This window comes from Phaenicophaeus curvirostris, chromosome 20 (assembly GCF_032191515.1).
Source record: "Phaenicophaeus curvirostris isolate KB17595 chromosome 20, BPBGC_Pcur_1.0, whole genome shotgun sequence".
NCBI lineage: Eukaryota > Metazoa > Chordata > Aves > Cuculiformes > Cuculidae > Phaenicophaeus > Phaenicophaeus curvirostris.
This window is the reverse complement of record NC_091411.1, coordinates 13,183,751-13,208,225: the sequence shown is the minus strand read 5'-3', so window position 1 is coordinate 13,208,225 and position 24,475 is coordinate 13,183,751. Positions and strand designations below refer to the sequence as shown.

At 38.7% G+C, this 24,475-nt stretch overlaps 1 protein-coding gene across 6 annotated transcripts in view; it reads right to left on the bottom strand.

The window, feature by feature from the left end:
* RALGPS1 (Ral GEF with PH domain and SH3 binding motif 1) overlaps window positions 1-24,475 on the bottom strand; it is a 76,416-nt gene that overhangs the window by 14,014 nt on the left and 37,927 nt on the right. For all 6 annotated transcript variants that reach the window (XM_069873453.1, XM_069873452.1, XM_069873451.1 and 3 more), the window contains 3 exons: window positions 15,477-15,614; window positions 14,359-14,452; window positions 7,137-7,204 (listed from right to left, as the gene is read on the bottom strand). In XM_069873453.1, the coding sequence (XP_069729554.1) occupies window positions 7,137-7,204; window positions 14,359-14,452; window positions 15,477-15,614 (300 nt within the window). The remainder of the gene's footprint in view (window positions 1-7,136; window positions 7,205-14,358; window positions 14,453-15,476; window positions 15,615-24,475) is intronic.

Below are 24,475 nucleotides of genomic sequence, written 5' to 3'. Positions count from 1 at the left end.
CACAATTAGGTGGTGACTAGTTTGGTGTAAAAACTGAAACAGTATATAACCTGAAAATCTTGTCTGTTGCATCACTAGCAAGAACACTAGCAAAAACACTGAAGCCTTTTACCACAAGTTTTCATTGCAAATCCTTAAAATTTATACAAACAAAATGCATTCAGAAATTTCAGAAATGATTAAAAGTTCTTCTATTTGAAAATCTCCAGCCCTTCTGACATTCACAAAAATGAGTTCTCTTTACATGCTGTTTGTAGTGCCTTTCCTGAAGTGTTTACTACCTGCTAAGAAACTTAAAATATATTGAAATTGAGACCCAGCATGAAGACAGTGGTGGCTGAAAGAGAATTTTCCTGAAAATTATAGGCACGTTATCAGCAAGAGTGTGAAACTCAGCATAAACCTCAGTGTTAATGTGGACACAATGAGGTTATCATCACCCCTTGCACTGGGTAACTACTTGTCCCTTAACTGGCAGCAGGATTGGTTCAGTTTTTATCGCTTCCTGTTGTGTCACCCAGCCCTTTGTCTCTGGTGCCCGTTCAAGTGGATGACATTACCGTTCACTGAGAGCTACTGAACATTATGTTTAACAACCTCTTGAAAGTGCAGCCAGTCAGAGGGGGGCAATCTCAAGGCACAGCCCTAAAGAAGAACAAGGATGGTGCAGTGCTTTTCCACACAGACGCTATGCTTCACGTCAAAATAACTTAAATTTTCTAATACACAGGAGTTTAAAGGTTTAAGACTGTTAGATTAATTTGATTCTAAGACAATGTTCATTGAAATAAAGCATAGAGACTGCACCAAACCTACTTTATTTCTAGAAAAAGAACAGCAAAATAACAACTTTAGTGCTGACACAATCAAGCCATTACAAAATCAGTGCCAGCTGGATTTGACTCCAGGTGTTTTAAAGTATTTATAGGTTCAAGCCTTATTGCAATCAAAACCTACAAAAACTAAGAGATTTTGTCTACCAACAAAAATAGTTCTTCGGGAGTTTTCACTCTACGCTCCCTTTTTTGTGGAAATCAGACCCACACTCAAGAAGTGTGGAGTGAAATTTGCACTAATATGAATACAACACAAAAATATTTAAAGATTGATCCTTGTAACCTCATTTTAGCAAGAGATTTTATAACCTGGACAGCTTCAGAACTTAAAAAAAGTTTGTTAACTCCTCTGAAACAAATGATGTAATGTGTCTAAAAGGACCACATATCTCAGACTGAAAATAGGATTGCAGAATCAGACTTCAGCTCAGGTTAAGATACTGCCTGGCTACGGTGAGATGTGTCAGCGGTGACAGAATATGTGGAAATAGTTACAGGAGCCTTACAACTTAAGCCGACAGTTCCAGCCTGGCTTCCTTACTGTTATACATGGCAATCACAATTGCTTTCATCAATCCAGTGAAAGGAGGTAGGACTTAATTCTAATTCCTAGTTAAGTGTTGTTAGTGGATCCTGATGACAGAAAACAGAATGCTTTGTGGAATAAGATGAAGACAGAAATATCGCCTGTGGTGGTATCACTCTGTCTGGAGTAGCCATTTTCTATGTAGTTCTGCATCTTCCTCATCTCCAAGGCAAGAGAAGGAAACACATACAGTTTGGCTCTGTTAACCCTGGACTAAGGTAAAAAGAATCTGAGCTTAAAACCCTTTACAACATCTTTGCATATGCTCTGCAGTCGAATGTCTCAGAACTGCAGCGCTCAGCGTTCTTGCTAGGCAGCACCTGTGCTGCAGAGTACCTTTGGCTCAGCAAGAAGCCTGGAGTGCAGAGGGTGTCAGAACGAGTTGTGGGGCACAGGGGAGATGAGCTCAGTCCTGTAAAGGGCAGGAGACAAGAGTGCCTGTGCCAAGAAGGATGACAAAGAGGACAAGTGGTGAGATATTGATGAAAAGTGTACAGACCAAGAGATGTTTATGGACATACCAGACTGCTGAGCAACTAGCTGGGGAAGCTAGGCCTGATACTGCCGATAACAAAACTCTGATATTTAAATTCATTTGAGATTGAGTTATTTTCCCTCTTTTTTTTTTCCAGTAAGTGAAGTCATCTGCTACTGCTAACTCTCTTCTTTACCCTCCTGGCTCCACTCCTAGTGCATACTGTTACCATGATTGCTATTCGGTTATTTTGCCTTTCATGGAGACAAAGCACTCTTAGCAGGATTTTCCAGTCAGCTGGCATGAACAAGGGTTAGTTTGGTTTTCATTATTTCTCAGCATCATTTTCAAGACTATGCTGACATGCACAAAAATAATGTATAAAAATATTAAAGAATTATTAAAAATTTGTTTGTGTTAGGGAATGTGACACAACTTCATCAGAGTGAGCTGAGTGCTGCTCAGAGATCTGTGGCAAGAACATTTGGAAAAGTTTACACATATCCCAAAGGATCTCACTGGTTTTTTCCTTTGCATAATTTTTCCATGAATAATCCTTCAAATGTTATAAATGAATGTTACTTTTGCAATCCTTCAGCAGAACATGTGAACGTTTACAATCTCCAGAGCTTTTAATAAAAGCAACAAGGTGAAGGAGTTACAGTTCGCAATTTTTCTCCACTAAAAATTTCTCAACAAACCAATACGAGGCATCCAAACAGAGAACTGGAAATGAGTTGCGTATTATATGCTGGAAAACAGGAGTGATTTTTCAGGAAGGCAAAATGGTCTACTATTTTTTGGTGAGCAGAAAAGAAGTAAAAATGATAGTTACCAGTTCTGTTTCTAAAACTCAAGACATTCCAAGCCGCAGACTCTCTAGTTAAATCTTTGCTGTAAATTTTTACTATTCTGTTGCTTTTGTAACCAAAGTCAGTGGGTGATAATTAAAACTTTCAAATAGAAACACCTACTTACGAAACACACAATAATTATCTTAAGAAGAATTTTGTGCATAGAATCAAGAAGGACACAAAAAAATTTAATTGAGAATGATGACTATAGTGAATGTAAAGTATTAATTTTCAGGGTTTTGCTTTACAATTGAACTGAAGCCTATTAATGCACACAACATAAAAGAAACCTATCTCATGGCTGTTTCTCAGACAAGAGCAAACTAATAAGGAGAATCAGAGTCTTTGGCTGCACTTCTGAGCTCCCCCAAGCCACCCTCCCAGAGAAGGACTGTACACATATGTTCATAATGCAGGGAAAGATGAAATTTCAACACTGGCAAGATCACAAGTTGAATACTTGTTGAAGAGCAGCAGCAAACCAGACAAGTACTCCAGAAACCTGGGGCACTTTTACCTGTGTCACTCGATCAAGTACAATCAACCATACTTCTAATGGACTTCTGACTGCACAGTAAGCACACCTGAGTGCACTGCCTTCAAATGCTTCCTGAACAGAGGTGACACTTTCAATTTCAGGTGTTACACATCTCTGGAACGACTAATTGTCAGCATTTGTGTTATTTATACTGCACCAGTGGAACTTCAGGCAAAACGGTGCATTTCTTGCAGCTGGGTCTGCGGGGTAGTGCCTGAAGTTGGACAGCATCCATATTGGCAGAGAAGACATAGCCATTGTGAGAGCATATGCGTGGGAGAACTCTGAAGTGTGGACTCAACAAAATACGTTAACCAACCCTTCAGAAAAACAAATCTTTGCAGAAATTATTTCAGGTGACTACTCTGAAGAAAGAGACAAAAAAAAAAAAAAAAGCAGAGAAATCCCCTGTTGTCTGGCTTTTTTATTTGTTCTTAACATTCCTGGGGAGCAACAACTCGGTAATTCAGCATCAGTAAACTAGGACATTAAAGAGGAAGTCACAGAAAGTCATAGAAAGTGATAAAGTTAAAAATTGAGCACGATTGTTCTGTCCCTGATAACTTTGTATGTGCTTTGGTAGAGTATTCTTCTACAATTTTGTGACACTTTCGTCACAGGTTTTTCTTTAAGGAAAAAAAACACATCACACTGATTCCAGCTGGATTTAGCAGTTCATAACAACGTGAATCCCACATATTTGGCCGGTATCAATTTCTTTCAAAAATACTCAAATGAGTTGTAAAAATTTGTAGGGAAAGTATCACAGAGGAAGAGACTGGAAATGAGTTTAAGTCTGAAACTAAAGAGAAAAGTTTTCTGGATGTTCTGTAAACTTCTGTGAAAAAGTCTTTGTACTTCCACCCCTGCCCTAAGTACAGCGTAAGAAAAGCCGACCCTGTGAACATGAAGCAATAACCAAGCACTTGCAGAGGATTAGACAATCCTCATTTCTACAGAATGATTGGCCGCTAAACCACTTAGCTTAAACTATTTACTAGTTGCCAAAGCAACCAGTAAAACAAATGGTAAAACTAAATGTCAGACTCATTGTTTACACAGAAAGTGATGGTGTGAGGTTTTTGTACTCTGCACTGCTGGGACTGCTGTGCAGACATTACTGTGCATGCCTACCTTCAAAGGGTCACAAAGGTGCAAAAAGCCCCATCTTTCTTCCTTCTGTTTCTACACTTTCTATGTTTTCAGCTCCTGTGTTATCACGTTCTTTACATCTGATAAATCTAATGTTTCTAATTAAAATAAATACTAACAGTTCTTCAGCAGGTTTCAAAGCTGAATGGATTCGGCATAATGGGCTGAATTTTACCCCCCTAAGTGTTTCAGATTCATTACTCCAGATTCCTGGTAGGGCACTAACATAAAGCCTCCGGCCGACTTATTCTCCTCTCAAGAATTATAAGAAGATCAACCCAGGGGGAAAAAAAAACCAAAAAAAACCCAAACAAAAACGGAGGGGCGAGGGTCAATCCCTGACTACTGCACAACAAAACCACAAAAAATGAGGCCTAGCTATTCCTAAAAAGGACTTCTAAATGCCAACTTAAATGAAGGGGTCCATTAAAAATCATGAAGATCAGTCTTTGAGTCATTTAGTGTTAGATATAATTTTTTGGATACGGTAATTATTTTAACATCATTTTACCTTTTAATATTGTTTTCCAAGGTAGGATAAACTCACTATGTTTCAGAGAACAAGTAACCCTTTTCTATACGCTGACTAGCACTGTGCTCTGAACTTCCCAAATTAACACCAAAGTGATAAAGAACATGCATAAAGTTTTTTATACTGAACTACACTTGATGCGCAAATTCTAAGCAACCTCATCTGCCTTGAAGGCTAACTTATTTGCCACATATCGCATTAAATCTTTTCTTTTGTTCTGGAAAAATGTATGGAGTTACACTATTCAAAGCAATCTGTCTGATAGCTGTACCATAAGTCTAGGCACCTCCCAGCCAAATGCTGCAAGAACACAGCTGTCTCTTACACCTAATTCAGCTGGAAACTGTGAACAGCGAGCACACTATAAGCTCTCCAGCTATGTTTTCTCTCTGTCACTCCATAGCAAGGCAGAATGAACAGACTTCAGTTGCTGTGAAGGAAGTTGTGTGAATCACACAGTTCCTGAAAGCATACAATCAAACTGTTTAAAACTCCATTTTAACTACTAGTTGCAAGAGACAGAATCTCTGCAGCGTTATGGAAGGCATGAAATCTTCCTGTGAAAGCACTATTCACAATTATATATGCATTTGGTAATTAAATGAGACCATCTTAGCCACTAATATACAAAACATAGTTTGTTGTGAGACGTTTGCTTTAATCAGATGTCTGCCTCCTGTATGAATTTACTGGAAAACCAGCTGGCAACCAAAGCAGAAAATGGACATGATTTTCTCCAGTACTTTGCAAATAGAAATATTGAAGGATTTAACCATTTTTATTGCGCCTCACACTCATAAAGGTACTTTAAGGGGAAAAAAACCCAAACCCACAATGTCCCTGTCTAGAGAAACTGTTAATCTTCTTTTGGAAGAGAGAAAAGTGAAGTTGGGTAGAAGATAAAGACACAATTCTGGGAAGGAAAATCCATTTCCATCATCAACACTAGTAACTATACTTTAGGACTTGAAGAAGACACTATTCCCTGCACTTAAGTCCTTTAAAGATGCTGGAATTATTACCACAATATGAAGCTTTTTCTCTAGGTTTGGAAACACACGCAGAACTCAACCAGAATTACTGCAATTGGTAGTGTGTTAACTTTTTGACTATCAGGAGAACCAAACTAATGACTGCCTTTATGGGCCAAGAACCTTTATTTTCCCTCAAAATCACTATAGTCAGAGCTCTATGCCTTAAACTGTCGACTGGAACATTGAACTACTGCCTAAACTATTTTGAGATAATCTCTTATCATTATAGCTTGCTGGCTGCAAAGGATTTACTCCTGGCAGACAGTGGCTAAAGAGGAAATAATCTCAAAATATAATTTGAATCCAAATAAAGTTGACTCAAATACCTTCAAATGTGCTACCTTTAACTCTCCATGGTCAAATACCTCATTATTGATATTCGGGTATTTTAGCTCTGAATTATCCAAGACTAACATATAGCTGCATTTCTGTTTATTAATGTTGTGAGATAACAATCAACTATTGCCCTCATGTTTAGTTAAATTCCAATCTGAATGCATGCTAACTTACCTATGTAGCCTTCTCCAGGAATTAATCTTTTTTAGTCAGTGAAGTACACTGGATTACCTTTAGTAGCATTTTTGCAGCCACACAGGTCCTGCTCCTTCCTCGTGGCTTTCATCACTGAGCACATTATAGGTTTGGACTATATCTGTGGTCAGCTCAGGTGAGCCATTCTCACTATGTGCCCTCCCAAGCTCTTGCCCACTGCTAGCCTACTGGCCTTTTTTCAGGAGGAAGTGGGTTTGCAGAGACAGCCTTAATACTGTGAGTGCAGTAGCCAAAACACTGCTGACTTATTGGCACCTTCCTAGATACAAACACCAGAGGGCTGCTACCAGGAAAGTTAATTCCACCCCAGCCAGGCCCAACACATGTGTCCGTACAAAGAAAGTGTGAATTAAGAACTCGTTTTGAACTTATCTAGTTAAAAAAATAAATCCTCCTGCAAACTACTTGTGACAGCCCTTAGAAGATAAGTCTGTATTACAACAAAAGCCTGTATTTGAAAGGGATTGGTTCCTCCAGAACCCCTCTGATATAAAATGGGTTTTCTCATACACTTCAGTGGAGGATTTCTGTACTTAAAATTATTTCCTTACTTAAATTATTAAATGAAATTTTATACCTGCAAGATCTTCTTTAGAGGAAACCAGTCGAGGAGAGATGTTACCTGGCTCGATTCTTAATGATAATCTGGAAAAACAAATTTTAGAGAAATTAACAAAAGAAGTTTCTCATTAAAAATTGAAAGAAATTGAAGAAAGAAATTATTTTGGCAGTGATAAGCAGGAATTTTACTTCCTTGGAACTGTAGTTATTTATTTTGTTATGTAAGAAAACAATACAGTTTAAAGTAAAATGCTACCTGTTAGATCCAAGAAAGAAATTGTGAGTCTACGAGAAGAGAAATAGAAATAACTCACCAAAAGTTAGTAAATTTAGACACAAACCTAATAGCAGATATTTTATTCCCCCTGTGCATGACAAGTGAACGTATTCTGTTACCACATGGAAACGTGCACTCAGAAGTAGCTATTGAGATATTACTTACTATGACCTACAGAAAAGGAGCTTAGTTGGGTAGTGACCAACGCTTAACAGTACATGAAGATAGTTAGAAGAAAGTTATAATATTACATAACCCTCTGCCTTACTCCGTGTGTTTTACGACGCACTCACTGTTGCCTTAATCTCAGTACTCCAACACATCTTGACCACCGAGTGCACGTGCTGTCCACTATCAAGTTTACGCACTCTTAACACGGCATGCATGGGTCCTTGTTCAGTACTAGTTTGACAAAAAAGTATGGAGGGCTACAATGTTAAGTAAACTTTAACGGAATAGGTGTAAACCCAAAGGAAATAACTGCTGTCATTGCACAGTGTTAACCACGCAGAACAGCAGCGCCGTTTCCCGCTAGAGCTGGCGGCACTCTGCTGCACACTGACACTGGCGGCAGTCACCTGGGCGTCAGATAAAGACCTGCAAAGGGGCAGAGCAGGGAGTAACCTAGGACAGCATTTCAAATTATCGCATACAACTTAACTATCACTTTCCTTACTACCTTGTCTCTCACGTACATGGAGTTTTATGGGGAATACCATCCAGTCCGTTCTCCACAGTATCCAAACATTGCCAACTATATTTTAGTGTGAAGTCAACCAATAAACCTATAGTCCCTTTTCATGTCTCAGAATTTCTATTCTTCTGATAGCACCAGATTCCTTTAACTATCTAAAGCAATGCATTTCTAGTAGGTAATGAATCATTCCTTTCCAGACCACCTTTTCTCTCTGACAATATAATTTTCACAACCCGGAAGCAGCAACATGCCTCTCCTAGAAGCCAGCAATGAGAAAGTTATGATAATGTAACCCAGTGCACAATTCAAACTTTAATCACATAGTAATTCCTTTCCGTATGGAAAAAAAGCAAAAAACCTTAATGAAGTCTTTCCCTATAAATAGGTCCCTACAGTATAAATTTATCTTCTGTGCCTGTAGAAATGTTCTGGCTGCATCCCTTGCACAGCAGTTGCTCCTTTATTCATTGCTGAGACAGATCTGTTCCTCACAGTATTAGAGGTTTACTGTTCCCATGCTGCGAGCTTGATTTTTGCACAGAAAGCTTTTTTTTAAAAAATCTTGGTTTTAAGCCTCTCCTGCAGAACTGTGCTATTTACCGATATTGAAAAATTTGGGTATTAAGCTCATTATGCTGGGCTGGCTCATATTTGACGAGCCAAGGTCTTTAAACAAAACAGAACACTCATTTCAACTTGTTTCACGTAACAGTTGTTCTCCAAACACAAGCAGACAACAAACCCGTCACTGTTCCACAATGGCTAACTTCCTTCTTCTCTTTCTGTACGTACAAGGGAGCTGTCATCCGTCCTTCCCCACATGTGATAATTGCACCTTTGAGTGCCTGTCAGCTTTGAGGAACTCACCTCTGGTGTTCTTTCCTTATCCTGTCATCAAATAAAGTATTCAGTTTTATTTGTCCCCTGTGAAACAGCCACAACTTATTTTGTCACTGTAGAAACATTTATCTAATAAGCCCACTGAAAAAAGACACAACTGCAATCCAGTCCATGTAAGCCAGCAGCCTTTCCCTTTTACAGTGCTGTGATTTGTAATGCATTCCTCCTGAGACCTTCTTGCTCTGTTAGACTAAAAGGAATTTATCTGTAAGGATGACAGACTAGACTCTTATTCTTAAGGACACTGAACTGGATGGTGCTTTTATTAGGCAGGACCAGTCTATTGTTTCAGGTAACTATTTACAGAACCAGCCATTTTTCGGAGCATTTATGTCAGGACTACCTCATATACCAGTGGAGGTCACAGATTACTCGTCCAACTTTACATTCTGTATCAACTCAAGGAGCTCACGATGTATCAGGCTCTGAGAAGTAGTACAATGCTTACACACCCGGAAAAGTAGCACAGGTGAAATACTGCCTGCGAACATGTATGCCGGGGAAGTGCCACAACCTGCTATCACATTTGAGGCAAGGGCATTCGAATACCTTCTTTTGGCAAAAGCAAGTGAGATGAATTTCCATGCAACTACTTGTACTGCACAATTTCTCTCTCTTTAAAAATATCTTTGCTAAGAAGAAAAGAGGAAGATAACAGCAGAGGGTAAGAGCTAACACCTTTATGCTTTTAATAAGGTTTTAGAAAGAGGCACAGTAAAATTATACCATCGAGAAGGCACCTGTGGTGGGTGCTGCACTTGAAAGTTCACTGACAGAGCCACAAGTGAGTCTTCAGTGCTGTAAAATGAGATTACATCACCCTCCACTGCTCGTCTCTCTAGAAAACATAAAGTTAAATAATGTTGTTTATCTGTTTGGTTATGTCACTAGTACACTCTGAAATCTCAGCCCCTGCTAAGCCTCTGACAGTTTGGTCATTAACTGCAAGAGAGCCAGAATTCTGTAAAGTTTTCAAAAAAACAAAAACGCAATTCAACTTAGGAAAATACAGGATGTTTTAAAAGAACAATAGATAAATAATATGAGACTAAATTTGAGGTTTGGTAGATCTAAAATACTCATGCTGACATGGTTAACAAAATATTTAAAATAACCTGTGAGAAAATGGAATATTCTGACAGTGAGATGTCACTCCTGGACCACCACCTCCCTTCCCTTTTCCCCCCGGAGGGTTGGAAACAGTCAAGCCCATTTTTTTTTTTTCAGAAGAGATACTGACAGTCAGTACAGTTACAACTAGTCTTGTCTTGTTTGTCACCACCCCAATTAGTTTTTGCAGTTCCTCTGACACTGCATTTTCCATTGAGCAGCACAGGCTGCAGGCCTGCACATGCATGCTTGGCTGGTCTCTCCTTGCCACATGTACCTGTGTTGAGCCAGAAGCATGAGCCCCACCTCCCCAAGAGCCCTCAGCCAGAACCTTGGGCCCCTCAGAGGCTCCGCGTGAGAACGTCAACAATCTGTGCAGACTTCAACACAAATGACACTCGTTGTTCACACCCATCACACACAAGATGATATTCTCACAGCTCATTCTTCCCCAGTGCTAATCTCATCACTATGAGTAAAAAGTTACCTTTGTTCCAGGACGCCCAAGAAAGCACTCCTAACTCATACACAGTCTCTTTTTTTGTGTTTGCACCTGTATATGATCAGAAACTCATCCTGTAATTCACTATATTTACCCAAAACAATGGAGAGAATACCAGGCCTGACCTAAAGACACCAAAAGGTCAGCAAGAACAGCCGTTCCGGAACAGCTGCAAGGCATGGCAGATTACTAAAGACTGGCACGGGGCCACAACATCTGGAGAGTGCTGTCTAACTCAGGGGAAAATCACTTTCCTCAGGTCACTTTTTACACTCCTGGAGGAGGAAGAAGGTCCAGCAGCAGCTGCATCATGGTATGTCCAAAGCCCATGGGGTGCCAGTGGTGCCCTGAGATAACAACAATCAGCAATGCATTTTGGGTATAACTGAAAGAAATCCTGATGCTTTAGATTCTGTTTTCACCCCCTTAGTCTTGTAGCTAACAAATGTTATAATAAAATATTATAAATGCAGAAAACTGTATACAGGCTGAGCATTAAAGTTCTAATATTTTTAGGATATTACATCATTGTCAGGGGTTTTCTGGAGTGTTCCTACTTGCTGACAAGCACAAATTTAAAGCAAGCAATCGGACTAGCATAAAAAATTGCAGAGAAAAGCTTTGTTTATACAAAGTGGCTGCCAAATTTTCCTCTTCAGTGTAATTGAGGTTCTCATTTGGTGAAACGTGTGTTGAGATCCTGCCAATACATTCTAGGGCAACTATCTAAGCTTCCCTCCCTGACAGCCTGGTACTGAGATAGCTCTGCACTCCTGGCCAAAGGTCAAACATGCATCTCTTCAGACTCTAACACTGTCCCTGTGTCGGAGAGAGCAGTCACTGGAGAAAGAGAGAGGAGATTCTCTCCCACTATAAAAACTCAGTACTCTTTGCCTTTTTAAGGGTTACGGTTTCTTCTGGCATGGGATGAGAAAATGCTATGAAACGGAAGATCCATTAGGGAAAACTGAGAGGAAAATGTGAAATCAAACATTCAAAACAAAACTCAAAAAACTTCTTATCAAATACAAGATGGAAGAGTAATGAGAGCTCTCTTTAAGGGTAGTTGTGATGAGTTTTGATGAATCCATACTTTAATTTAAAGCTTTATTCTGCTGAAACAGACATGGTAAAGAAAGGTCCAAATTCTCTAAGACATATAAACTGCAGCAACTTTACTATGCAAAAAATCAAATCCTTGCCTCTTTTTTAATACCCCTTGTGACTTCAGTCCAGTTTCTCCTTGCCATAGTGAAGCCTGGAAAGAAAACTGCTAAATTTGATTGAAATACTCTCACAAATAACTAAATCAAAAGAAAAAGTACTAAATGATCTTTGAGATACATCAAATACTTTTCAGCACAACAGCAAGATTCCTGTTGAAGTTAAAATGACTTTCAAATTTAAACTGAAATTATTTATGACTTGTAGGTTTTGTGCAAATACTATGTTATAGTATCGCATGCCTATAGAAACCACGTGTTTAATCTGTTTAAGATATTACAGTTCATGAAAACTATTGTACATATGATATTAAGATTGATACATCATCAGGAAACTCCATCTAAAAATCAAGCAACATGACCAGTTTCTTGAGTCCAACCCAGGGGCTGTAAAGCCTATAGAAACTACAATTTTTCACCTTTACCAGTTCCTACTCAGTTTAATTTTGCTCTATTTTTGTGACTTTTGTGAAACATGGAAGATCTGGGAAACTGGTAAATACTGACCACTTGTTAAATTTTAACATAGAGATTTAAATCTCAGACTATCCTAAAAACAAGCATAAGACCATTCGGCCTTCTCAAAAGGCTGTGTGCAAAGCTAATACTCAATTTGCATCTGCTGCACAATGTATATGTTTCCCAAATAGAGGTGCAATGTCATGAGACTGAGAACATATGCATTGAATCATCACTTCCTATTTTTCCACATAATTTTCCCCACAGAAACATCGTTATTCTTAGGGTCCTTGATCAACCAGACATAAAAGCACAAACCTATCAAACCACATAGGTTTTATCTATGCTATGATGACACCTTTTTTCCTGAATTGTCTCAGTAGGATTTTGCATCTGTATGCCAGCAGTATCAGCTGTAATTACGAAGAAACGTAGAACGGTTAGGATAGGTCATTCTTTACTCTAATATGTACATGGCCCCATGCTGGTAATATAATCTTCTGATTCCCTGGATGTGCTCTTTTCATTAAGTGATCAAGTTTCAACTTGAAATTATTCAATTATTTGTCTCGCTGCTCTGATTAAGAAGTTGTTCTAAAATTCCATTACTCTGGTGGTTAGGAATCATAATTCAACATTCAGCCTCTAAATTTTTGTATTCATTAATCCTTGTACTACCACTACAATTTAGTTTAAACTGCTCTTCACCCTCCCTATTTTCTTCCAATTCTGTTTATGAATAGTGATTCTATTACCTAAACTTTTCCTTTTCCAGGCTAAAGCCACAATAGTTCTTTAAAGGCTGGTGTTACAAGACAGACTTTATTCAGCTGACTGCATCAGCATTTTTTTAAACCCACTCCAAGCATGGAGGGCCAGAATTGTGTACAGTTCTCAACAGAAGGACTCATCAGCTCCTACTGATGCAGTGTTAACAATTCAATTTTTTATAGAAACACTCTATTTGAAAGGGAGTAGGGATGATTTTGTCTTTTCATGGCTGTATCTCACTTCTAACAGACTTCTACAGATCAACACTACAAGTAATTGTTAGAATAAACGTATAACATTTTGGGTTTTGTGCTACTATCATTTTAATCACCAAGCCACCTGATTCTTCCTTTGTGATATTCAAATCATATTCTACTTTAATGAAGCCTTCCAGCACTGTTTTTTAGTATATAGTCTAAGTACACACAAATTCTGAAGCAAAGTTCTTAACTGAAGTGTTTAATAAAACTGGTAACAAGACTGGTTTTAAAGAAGTTCATTAGCAACATTGCTCTCCAAAACATATTCTAAAGTCTTTCATACCACCATCATATTACTGAACTTGGTTGCTTTGAATATATGTATTTCTGCTCACCTAAGCAGAGGTACTATATTTGTCAACAGCTTATTATACAGCAATGCATTTACCTTAGTTGACATATTTAAAACCTTGGCTGCTAGACGTCTAATTTAATGTGCTAGCTCCTTCAAAATTATTGCCCAGGGATTATCACCTCCTTTAACTGGAGCACAGTCACAGATTCACTAATGTGCTCTACGGTGTCTACTTCACACCACTGTGTGGGTTAGCTCTTCTCCACCACTTTTGTAAGCATTGCTTTAACACGCTGAAACCCTCAAATTTGTCAGGTTTATATCTTAAGTACCAGCATATTAAAAATGGTAACTTGAAATTGAAAGATGTTTTTTATGTATTATTTACAACAACATAGAGCCAATCCTGGACATCTTAGAGATGGCTTTAGGGTTCCCAAACAAAATTTCCAGAATACAACAACAGAACAATATTCTTTTACAATCATGTAATAGAATAAAGACGCAATTTTCATCTGCTTTTACAAACCATTTTGGAAACCTGGTTAGTCATAAAAAAGACTAATCCTGGATTTTCCTCAGGCATCCTGGTATTATCAGCTCCATTAATAAAATATTAAGAACACCAGATAAACACCAAAACACCTTCAGCAAATGGCTTTTTGTTCAACTCTTAATCAAACTAACAGCCAAGTGATTTTTCCATTAAATTCCCCAAAACTTGGAGAAAAGAACAGTACTTACTTATAATTGTCATCTTCTACAAATTTCTGAAGTTCCTCAATGTAACGGACAGACTTCAAATACTTCTGCACGTGGGGCAGGGTTGTAAGATGACCTGTGGAATGTTCAAGCCAAAAAAAAAAAAAACCTTCCTAAGGAATAAAGCAGGCAGAACTATTACTTTGACTCTAAGAAGCTGTTAAAGATTTGATTTTTCTCCAAACCCTGACTGAATTTTGTGCTCCCTGTTCTGGGGGAAACTAGAAGCCTACAGCCATGGCTGTTAGTGACTCTCATATGAACATGTGTACTGGGTTTGTGTGGCCAGGTTTTGGAAGGGGTGGCTTCTGTAGGAAGCTGCTAGAAGCTTCCCGTGTCTGACAGAGTCAATGCCAGCCAGCTCCAAGGCTTCCAAGAGAAGTTTCTGAAGGACTGCAGTAAAACACTGGAGCAGTTAATAAGAACTGCAGCCCACGGGAGGGTCTCACACTAGATAAGTTCATGGAGGACTGTCTCTCATGAGAGGGACCCCATGCTGGGGCAGGTGAAAAGTGCGAGGAGTCTCTCTCCTGCTCATCTGATGAGGATGTGGCTTTGGTGGGCATTTGGCATTTAGCCATCATCAACCCACCACAACATGAAATGAAGAGGCTTAAAAATTCCAATGCTGAATACCAAGGAAGATGCTAAGTTCCGAATGACAGAAAAAGTCCTCTGACCCATGGCGCATGGACAGAAACACACCTTGTAGCATCTAACTTCTATGGTCTCATAAAGACAACTGTTTTAAAGGCACTCATTATTCCAGAACATTGTTTCTTCAAGGCCATATTTTAACTTTCATCCTGCTTTTAACAAAAACACTCAAAATTAATGCATAGCAATGCAGGAAGTGAACAAAACTGTGAAAGGAGAGGGTCAGTGAAAAAAACCTATTACCATTTGGTGTACACACTTGTTTCCCTAGTTTACCAGTAGGACTGAAACTGCACAAAAGTGGAAGCTACCTCACTCACTAGTTCAACCTTACCAGCATTAGCCCCTTGTGTTGCCTTTACTCAGGGCTGAAACTCCCTTTAACAATGATGTACAGAAGTAATTTTGGTTAAGGCTTAATAGGTGTAACAAAATTCACCTACCATAGTTACAGGAGACTTGCAGATCAGCTATTATTCGCAGAATATTGTTCATTTGATTGGATCTTTGCTCATTCTCCATAATGCTGCCTGAAGCGGGATATGCAGAATCAATGTAGATTAAATCCAAGAGATAAATTCCTGAAACAAACAAATCAACCAACTGATCTAGTGTTTCAAATGGAAATAGTTGCATAATATTCAACTAATGTAACAGCTAGCAACTAGGTACCCCCCTGATTGTTCACTGTTGTTTCTCATTCCATCTATCCACCTTAGATGAGAACTTCCACAGGGGCACATGGTAAGTGGCAGTTCTGTGGCAGAACTGTGTTGTAACCCTTAAGAGCCACCCAGCCTTTCAGTGCATTTCACAGGATGGTCCCGAGGAAGTTCCTGCCCAGGAAGCTCTGCACGGAGGATGGCACCTGGTGCACTTCATCTTTCCAAAAATCCATAGCAGGAACATCTTTTTACTGTTTATATAAATGCAGAGTACAAAGGCATTGCAAGTTTATAGTTGCTACTCAGTTCAGAAAATAAACACAAAAGATGGTTCTATAATACTTCCTCTTATGTTAGCAAGCAGCTCAAATTAAAATACCCCTTAGAGAAAAGACTTTTGTGCTAGTGTATTTTGTTCAGACTGCAAGATATTATGGATTGTCCAAGTCCTGGGACTAATACTCCCAGATTGCCAAGAGGTGTCAGAGACTCGATGTCACCGTGCTAGTTGCTCTTCCACCTCTGTTTTAGCCAGCCTGAAGCTCTGAATATATAAACCCTGAATTCTTTCCTTGAAAGAGATAATTCTTATTTCCAAAGCTTGAAAAGGGTTAGTACACACAGTATCTTTTGACAGCACAAATGATATACTGATTAAGTATTTTTCATCAGTCAGTGTTCAGAAAATTCACTAGAAGATGATGGGCCATAGCAAAGATAGGCATCACAGCCACCTTTGCCTGGTTAAATGCTGCTATTTTTTGGCTCTGTAATTTAATTAAACAAACAGCATCATCTCCCAGTCTCAGATGCCATTCACCAATCTCCTATTGACCCCAGTAGCCCTGGAAGGGAAACCCTTTATGAATGCAGGGAGAAAATGCAGTATGGAACACTCCGAGTTTGTTCTATTCAAAGAGGCTGAACAGAAACCTCTGCATGTGCTCCGCTCAGGGATCACTGCAGCTATTGCTACAGTGTGCTAAAAACATTATCCAATTCTGATTTGTGTTTAAAGGATTGCTCAAACATTTAGGGTCAGCTAAAAGGCACACTTTCATTTAAAATATTCCTAAACTACTCTAAGAGCTGTGCAGGGAAGTTAGTGATTCATTGTCGCGTAACAAAGGAAGGAATATATTTTTGAGCAGGAAAATAATGTATGCAGCATAAAAATCTGCCATATTTCCACATTAGATTTTCCATCCTTTTTTTTGTTTATAATTAATGACTCCCCGTCCACCCCACGTTTCCTTGCCCTGCCTTGAAAACAGCACTTTGAGTTTCAGGGAAACAGTGAGCTGGCTCACTGCCACTCTTCGAGCTTTAGAACATTAAATGTTCTCGATAAATTCCGGCTACTAAAACAACAGGAAATGCAACTCTGCTAGTTAAGCACAATTTTTTTAAGACAGAAGGAAAGCCAGTACAATGAAAGACATAGAGCACATACAAGCAACACAATTCTGAGAGAATTTCAGTATGCTTGCACTAATTTCTGAAAACACTCAGATCTTTGGAAGTGTATTAAGTTTGTGCTGTGAAAATAAATTGTTTTCATATACTCTTCCAGTAGTAAGTGTGCCCCAAACTTACTCAGATGAAAAAAACCTGAGCCTGGAAAAACCTGGAAACAGTATTTCCATCTGGGAAAACATAAATTCTTTCCTGAAATTAAAATGTTTGTACGTGTTCTCTAGTAATGTCTCATTACCAAAATGTAGAAGTTGAAGTTACAGACCACTAGTGATTCTTGAAAAAAGACAGACCTGGAAATTTTGTTAGATTTTAACAAGCACCAAATATCTGCATCAGCAAAATCTCTTTCACATGTAGAGTATTTCCCACACTTCACATGGTTTTGCCATGGAATTCCACATATCTCAAGTGCTGTCTGGAAGATTCCCATCAATGTTCCTGCTCTGGGATTTAGGAATACTTATGGAAATCCCTTGCAAGACTTTTTCTCACCAGTGCTGTGTTTCCTACCTATCTGTTTCTTCAGATCTCCACCACCTTGACAGATCAGTGGCTCACTAGGTCACACCAGATCACGTCACCAACAGTCAGGCTCCAAGTGCCTACCTCATTTCTGTAGTTTTTAGCTTATTTTTTTGTGCATTCTGGGAAATCCTTCCACTGCTTAGGGAAGAATGGGTAAAGAAATTATATGAACTGTCATTGAAAAATGAAGAAACAGACATAGAGGCAGTGATAAGCAAAACCAAACTTGATTTGTTATGAACTCTTAATGCTTTGTGAGGAAACCATAAGGCCATAACTGAACCGTCATGATCCAAATTGATGGATGCCAATAGCACCCCTCCCCCCAAACATAACACACTGCCACGTAACAGAACATATTCTTTGTAAATACACATCACGCTACACCTTTTCCATGGTGCTCTTCTCCCTCCCTCCTTTTAAAGCAAGAAGGATGATGAGTGTCCTATGACTTTTTTTTTTTTAGTGTTACCAGCCTGCATCCAGACAGTGGCGTTTTGAACTTTTCTATATATATGACGTGATAATAGGAATAGATGAGTTTATTTTGCCCAGAGAAATCACCAAAGTATTCCCTTTAAGCAGAAAACTTTAAGATCTGCTTCTCAAGGCAAGGCTCAGGGTTGCCATATGCCAAAGAAAACACACAGCACTAGCTTTTCAAATTTTGGCTTACATTTGTGCTACTGTGCATTGAAAAAAGCTCTCTAAGATGTGAGGCTATCAGGATATTTTCCAGAGGGTGAGCTCATGGGGCAGCTGCTTCCACAGGCAAAACATTTTCCAGTGATGCTGATTTTTCTCCATTGTTACTAGAACTAATTTTGCAGCTGGGTATTGTATGTGGACAACACAGCATTCATTAGTCTATGGTATCATGGAAATAATAACGCAGACCGAGGAAAAGCATGGCCAAATAATCCAGAATTAAAAGTGTAAAGGGTACTGATGAGTTTTTAATTGGCAAAAAGAACTATAATACCTGGCTCTTATTTTTTTCTTGTAGAGCTCAAACAAAGCAGCAATATAACCAACAGATTAAAAGATGGGGAAACTGAAGTACAATAAAAAAGTGACCTCGAAATGTAGCAGTTGGTGCCGCCCAGACCATGCATTTTGAGTGTGCTGTCCACCAGACAACAACTTAAAAGGCTAAATTTTATTGAGAAAGTATTTATGGAGAACTGCAGTGTTCAGCAGAACGTGAACCTAAGTCTGTATATCTGTGCCTTGATTCACAGTTAAGTTTCTATTATTGCTTTATTCAACACTCAAGGCTTCTCAGAAAGAGAAAACAGCACTGAGGCAGATAATAAATAAGCGTACTTGGGAGCAGATGGGTACTAACAACATGCTTTAAGGAAAAACAATCCCAAGCCTCCTGAAATCAGTGGTTACTCAGCTTCACCTGATTCTGATAAAATTCAGGTCAAACATACAAATTTTAAAATTTCCACGAACAGCCATGATATATGATTTTGTCCTCATTAGACAAAATACTTCCAGTTGAGTACGTCACATGTACAAAGATAAACCAGTGAGAAAAGCTAGGATGGTGTCACTTCAACTGCAGCAGCGGAAACAAATGGAAGTCTGTTTTGTAAGGCATTTGCTTGGAAGTCAGAAAATCTGGGTTCAAATCTTCTGTTCTGTAATAGATGTGTCTGACCTTGGAAACTTACTGTTACCTTCCACTTTCCACAAGTTCAGTGAAAGAGGGCATTTCCCTGTTGGAAAGACTTAACGAAGATAAATACTATGACCAGGAAGCCTTAACAAAAGTGAGGTTTAAATTCCTGATAGAACATAGATAATGATGTGCAGCCTGTAGGAGTAGCAGCACTATTTATCCTTAACAATTCAGGATTTCAAATCTCTTTTGGGGGTTTATGGCAATCAGCAGGCACGAGGTGCAACCCAAAACTTACAGTACCTAAACTTGTCTCACAAATACACACTGCTGCAAAACTGCTCATAAAAAATACGGTGTGGATAAAGACTAAAAACCTGCATCATTCTCAATCGTGTCTTTTTTACATTTTTTTTTTACTCTTTTTTATAATGGATAAAGCACAGCATTACTGTACACTTAGTATACCCTTTAGTGCACAATGCTGTAAGAGTCTGTGGAATTCTGCAAATGCAAATAAGTTCGGAAACAGCTGCTGTCTGGTACTTTTGTTTGTCAGACATTCACTGTTTTGCAACAAAGAATAATTAGCTGATGGGGAAGTATTTCAGATGAGCTGGGGACCTCAATTTTTTTATCTTTACTTAACATTTTTATCAAGTCTACAGCAATCTTCCACATTTGTTTGGTAAATGGTTTTGTTACTGTGACAACTACAAACTCATTCTGTAAGAGGAGAAAAAAAAAAAAGAAGCTAAATGTTTTAATGAACAAATTTAGTTCCCTACTTACTATCATATACACTTTCTAAAGACAGTCACAACCCAGAAGCCCCTGAATGCACACATGCTGCAGCATAACGTGGATGTCTGGGTATAGAGCATTCTTTCAGAACAGGATGCGGTGTCTACAGGACACACAGTAACTGGCACACAGAACAGAGGAGAACCTATGGAAAGTAACTATTTTCCCTTTTTTCTCTCCAAACGTTCAATAATGACACTAGTTTGATAGGAAAACCAGAAGAGGCAAAAATATGTTTCCAATTTGCAGTCAGCTGTAGTTATGAAAGCCTTTTCCCACGTACAGCAGTGTGGTCGGATCATACCAAACAAAGCAGAGGACGGAGAGAAGGCAACTTATCAATTAACTAAGTGGTAGAAAGTCCAAATCCCTACAGTCAGCAGTCTGTAAAACCAAAGACACCATTCTTGGGACATTAGCTCATAGCTAGCAAAGCCAACAGTTCTGTGGTATCACTGGTTTCAAGAAGACTGGATATTTTCCATGGACTAAGGGCTGGAAAAATTTTCTACAAAACCAAACTTAAATCCTGGTTAACCTTGGTAGGACTTGGAGTACTCTAAAAACAATTGAGGACAAATCTTTGCCAAAGCAACAGCATGTGATTTGCAATACGCACTGCTGGCACAGCAGCGCAGTGCAGGGGGTCAACTCACAGAAAAGTAACAGTGGGGTCACGACCAGGTTTATCACTTCTTTCTAATGCCGGCCAGAATATCAGCATTGGCATCTCACATACACACAAATGCAGAACTGTAATGAGGTGCAGTCAAACAGACAAAAAACTTTCTCAGTTAAAGTTACGCATAGCTTTTACTAATACAGATTCAAATTTCCAAGCAGCTATTCCTGCCATTCTCCAGCATCTCTCCTGGCACAGTGTCAGCCTAGCGAGAGTGCAACGCTCACAGTACCACAACAGCTTTTTCAAAGCACACAGGTAGCAGCGATGCCTGTAATGATGTTGCTAGGAAGCCACTAAGAGGGGAAGAAGCTAAACTGATTGCTTTCTGGAACGTGATTTTTTCAATACAAGGATGAATGGCAAGATAAATTTTCTGTATTTGTCAGTTATTTTGTCGGTGGTGGTTTTGTTGCTCTATGAACACTTATCTACACAAAAGGGAAAACAATTACAGCTTCAAACCACACGACTCCTGTCTTCCAAAGATAGCAATACGAAGCATCTTAAAAAAGCATCAGGAAGAGAATTCTCCTTATAGAAATTTCATATAAGTAAAGTGAAAATGGATATTTTTAAAATAGACACCTTACTTAAATAAATAAAACATGTATCAATTAGAGCCGTAAATAATTATTTAAATACCTTTAAAGCATTTTAATGATGGTTGCTAGAATGGAAGTGGCTAGAAATAGCCTGACATGAAAATATGGACCAAAACTGCTTTCACGCTGAAGCTGTAATCTGTACAAGCCTGCAGTGTTTTTTGACTTGAAAAAGGAATGTATCAACTAGAACCCCAAAGACACTGGGCTGTTTTCTAGATTATATGTAGTTTCTTAACTGAATCGAACTAACCCCTTCTCATAACAATAATCCCGTATTTGCTTACTACATAAACAGCAAATTCTCCCTTTTCTGGTTTCAGAATCAGAAAACTCTACTGGAGGGCCACACTGCCATTCTGGGTTTTTCTATACCTGGAAAGCACAGACAAACTATTTTGGAGTATTTACTCTGGAACAGATCATCTATTACGGGCCCAGCATTCCTCAAGAGTGATCACATCTAAACTGAGACATTCCCTTGAATAACTACATCAGTAAGTTTTCAGTGTAGGCAGCAGTCACCTGAGTAAAACTGTGAGTTCCCTCAGGGAAATGTACTCCATGGGTTCAAAAACTGCGTCAATGGGACCCCTACACACAGCATGAATCCAATTTACAAATTACCTCCATTAATCAAACCCAAACCCCTGACAATTGGAGTGAATGTTGAAAGAAGAAGGTCTAACTGCAAACAACAACTGGTATTATGTACAATTAATAAATAAAAAAAAATTAAAAAAAGAAAACAAAAGTAAAAATGGTTGTAGTATGTTACCTCTGTCAGAATGCAATCTAAAATCAGTTTATAACTATAATTTTGCAAAAGACAACATTTCCATTAAGTATTGAAAGATTTGTTACAACCAACACTTACACTAATAGCAAATACATCATATAAGAATAAGAAGGAAATCAAATACAGCCTACCCCTTACGCTCTAGAGGTTAAGGTTAGTCAGAACCCAATCCCACACCAACCCTCCTTCTCCGCTTTTGGAGTCAAAGAATAAGAATTCATTATCTTGTAATAAAGGGCACGCATTTTGCTACACAAAAGCTGTAACCAGTATCAGTGAAAACCAACATTTAACAGAGACCGACATAAAAAAAAAGACAGGTCAAATCAAGGGAGCCTCCTTGAGCTACTCACTTGGGTGGTTCATCAAACTGTCCCTGGTCTTACTAAGGCCACATAAAGTGTGTCACGTATCCAGGCCTGCCCTCACTCCCAGTTAGAACTGTCCCACCAGTAACAGCTATAGCAAATGAGGAAATACACAGCCAGCAGACATTCCTGCCTGAAGCCCACATCCCTTGCCAAGTCGTTAGTGGAAGAAAAGCTGCTTACTTGTCTTTTATTACCTCTGGAATTAAGTATTTTTAATAAGTAAATCAGCCTTTAGGAAACTCTAGAAACAGTAGTTTCACTCTTAAAACACAATAAATCCTTTCCAGGCCATGTAGTAGCTTGCTTCCTTCCTACTTCCTGAAGATCCAGCAGGCGTGTAAAACAGAAAAAAAAAAATCAATTTTTTTTCATTAAATTCTTTTTCTGAGAAAGCTAGTAAATTGGAAGCTGTGAACATTCTAGTTCTTGGAGGAGTTCAGAAAGAATTAGTTTTTCCCCTGGTCCAAATCTGTGATAATGGCCTGTTCCTTATTACAGCTCTGTCAACAAAATTGATTGCTTAATGCTTACATTTTTCTTTCCCAGTCAGATCTGTTTTGTGCCCTGAGTCATTAGAACAAAGATTAAGAACCAAGCCAAAGCACAACAGAAGTACATGTGTCTCAAGCTGTTCAATCTAACTCTTCAATTCTTTTACATATTGAAGCAAATTATTTATTTTTCACCAAAAAATGAATTAGTTTAAAATGTGTTTTTACTCTTCCCCAGCATATTTGTGAACTGAGTTTAATTCACTGAGCAGTATGGAAGAGAAGTTTTAATTTTACCAACCTTCCTTTGCTAATCAGAAGAATAACTGTAATTTGCTAATCCAAAACTCAACACTAAAACATTTACCTCAAGCAGAACACTCTGCTTACATAAACGTTTAAACTGCACCTCATTTTTCATATTTAATGTTGTTCTATATAGTTTTGAGGGGTTTTCTTAGAAATAATGGAAAAGAAATAGTCTTTCTGTGAAAGAAGGTACGGAAGTGGCACTGCTTTCAGTCACAGCAGTACAATTTCTGCAAGTGTCACAGACCCTGCTAGCCTTCTCAACCTGTATTAACATCCCCATGGTTTCTCAGGTCTGCCATGGCTGTGTTTATTTGTACAGAGTCCTGTTCTCAAAAGAGACTTCAAACTAGACTAATGGGTAACATCACTATTTGGAATTACAAATACAAAGAACATAACAGTAACTCAATATGAACGAGCACCTTCTACCAAATGCTCGCTAGCGACAGATGGAAATACTAGTGCTTCTGCAGTGACATTTCAGCATAGCTAAAACCTCACAAATTTTAAAGAAAAGGAAAGTAATACAATTTTGGAGAGCTCACTTTTTGGTTTGACAGCTGACTTAACGTGTTTCAGAGAAAACAAAAGAACTCTTAAAAGACATTATTTCTTACCTTTTGAAATATCAAACCCTTGACTGAGCAGCCTAATCTCACGTTGCACCTCATGCACACAGACTGTCGCTGATCTAATGAAGTTGCCTCTGCTTCACTTGAGCGCACTGATGTCCTCAAAAGAGAATCTTTTAGAAGTAGGGCTGCAAATTCGCAAGACCACTCACTCCTGCCTGTACGTGGCGGAGACATCTCAGAAAGTCACTATCACCTGGACTACCAAAGACACCGTTCACCTCCACTAACTCACTTCCAGCGATTCCTCTTGTCTATTTAATGAAAGAAATAAAATATTATCACTGCATCGTACTGAGCCATCTGAAAACTAAAAGAAGGAAACAATCTCGTGGTGTTTCCTGAATAACCTCACCCTAATGTATCATTTAAACGAATCATTCCACCTTTGTCACTGTAGCAAAGCCTAATACAGAAAAACAGATAAATAAGCCCACTGTAAACCCA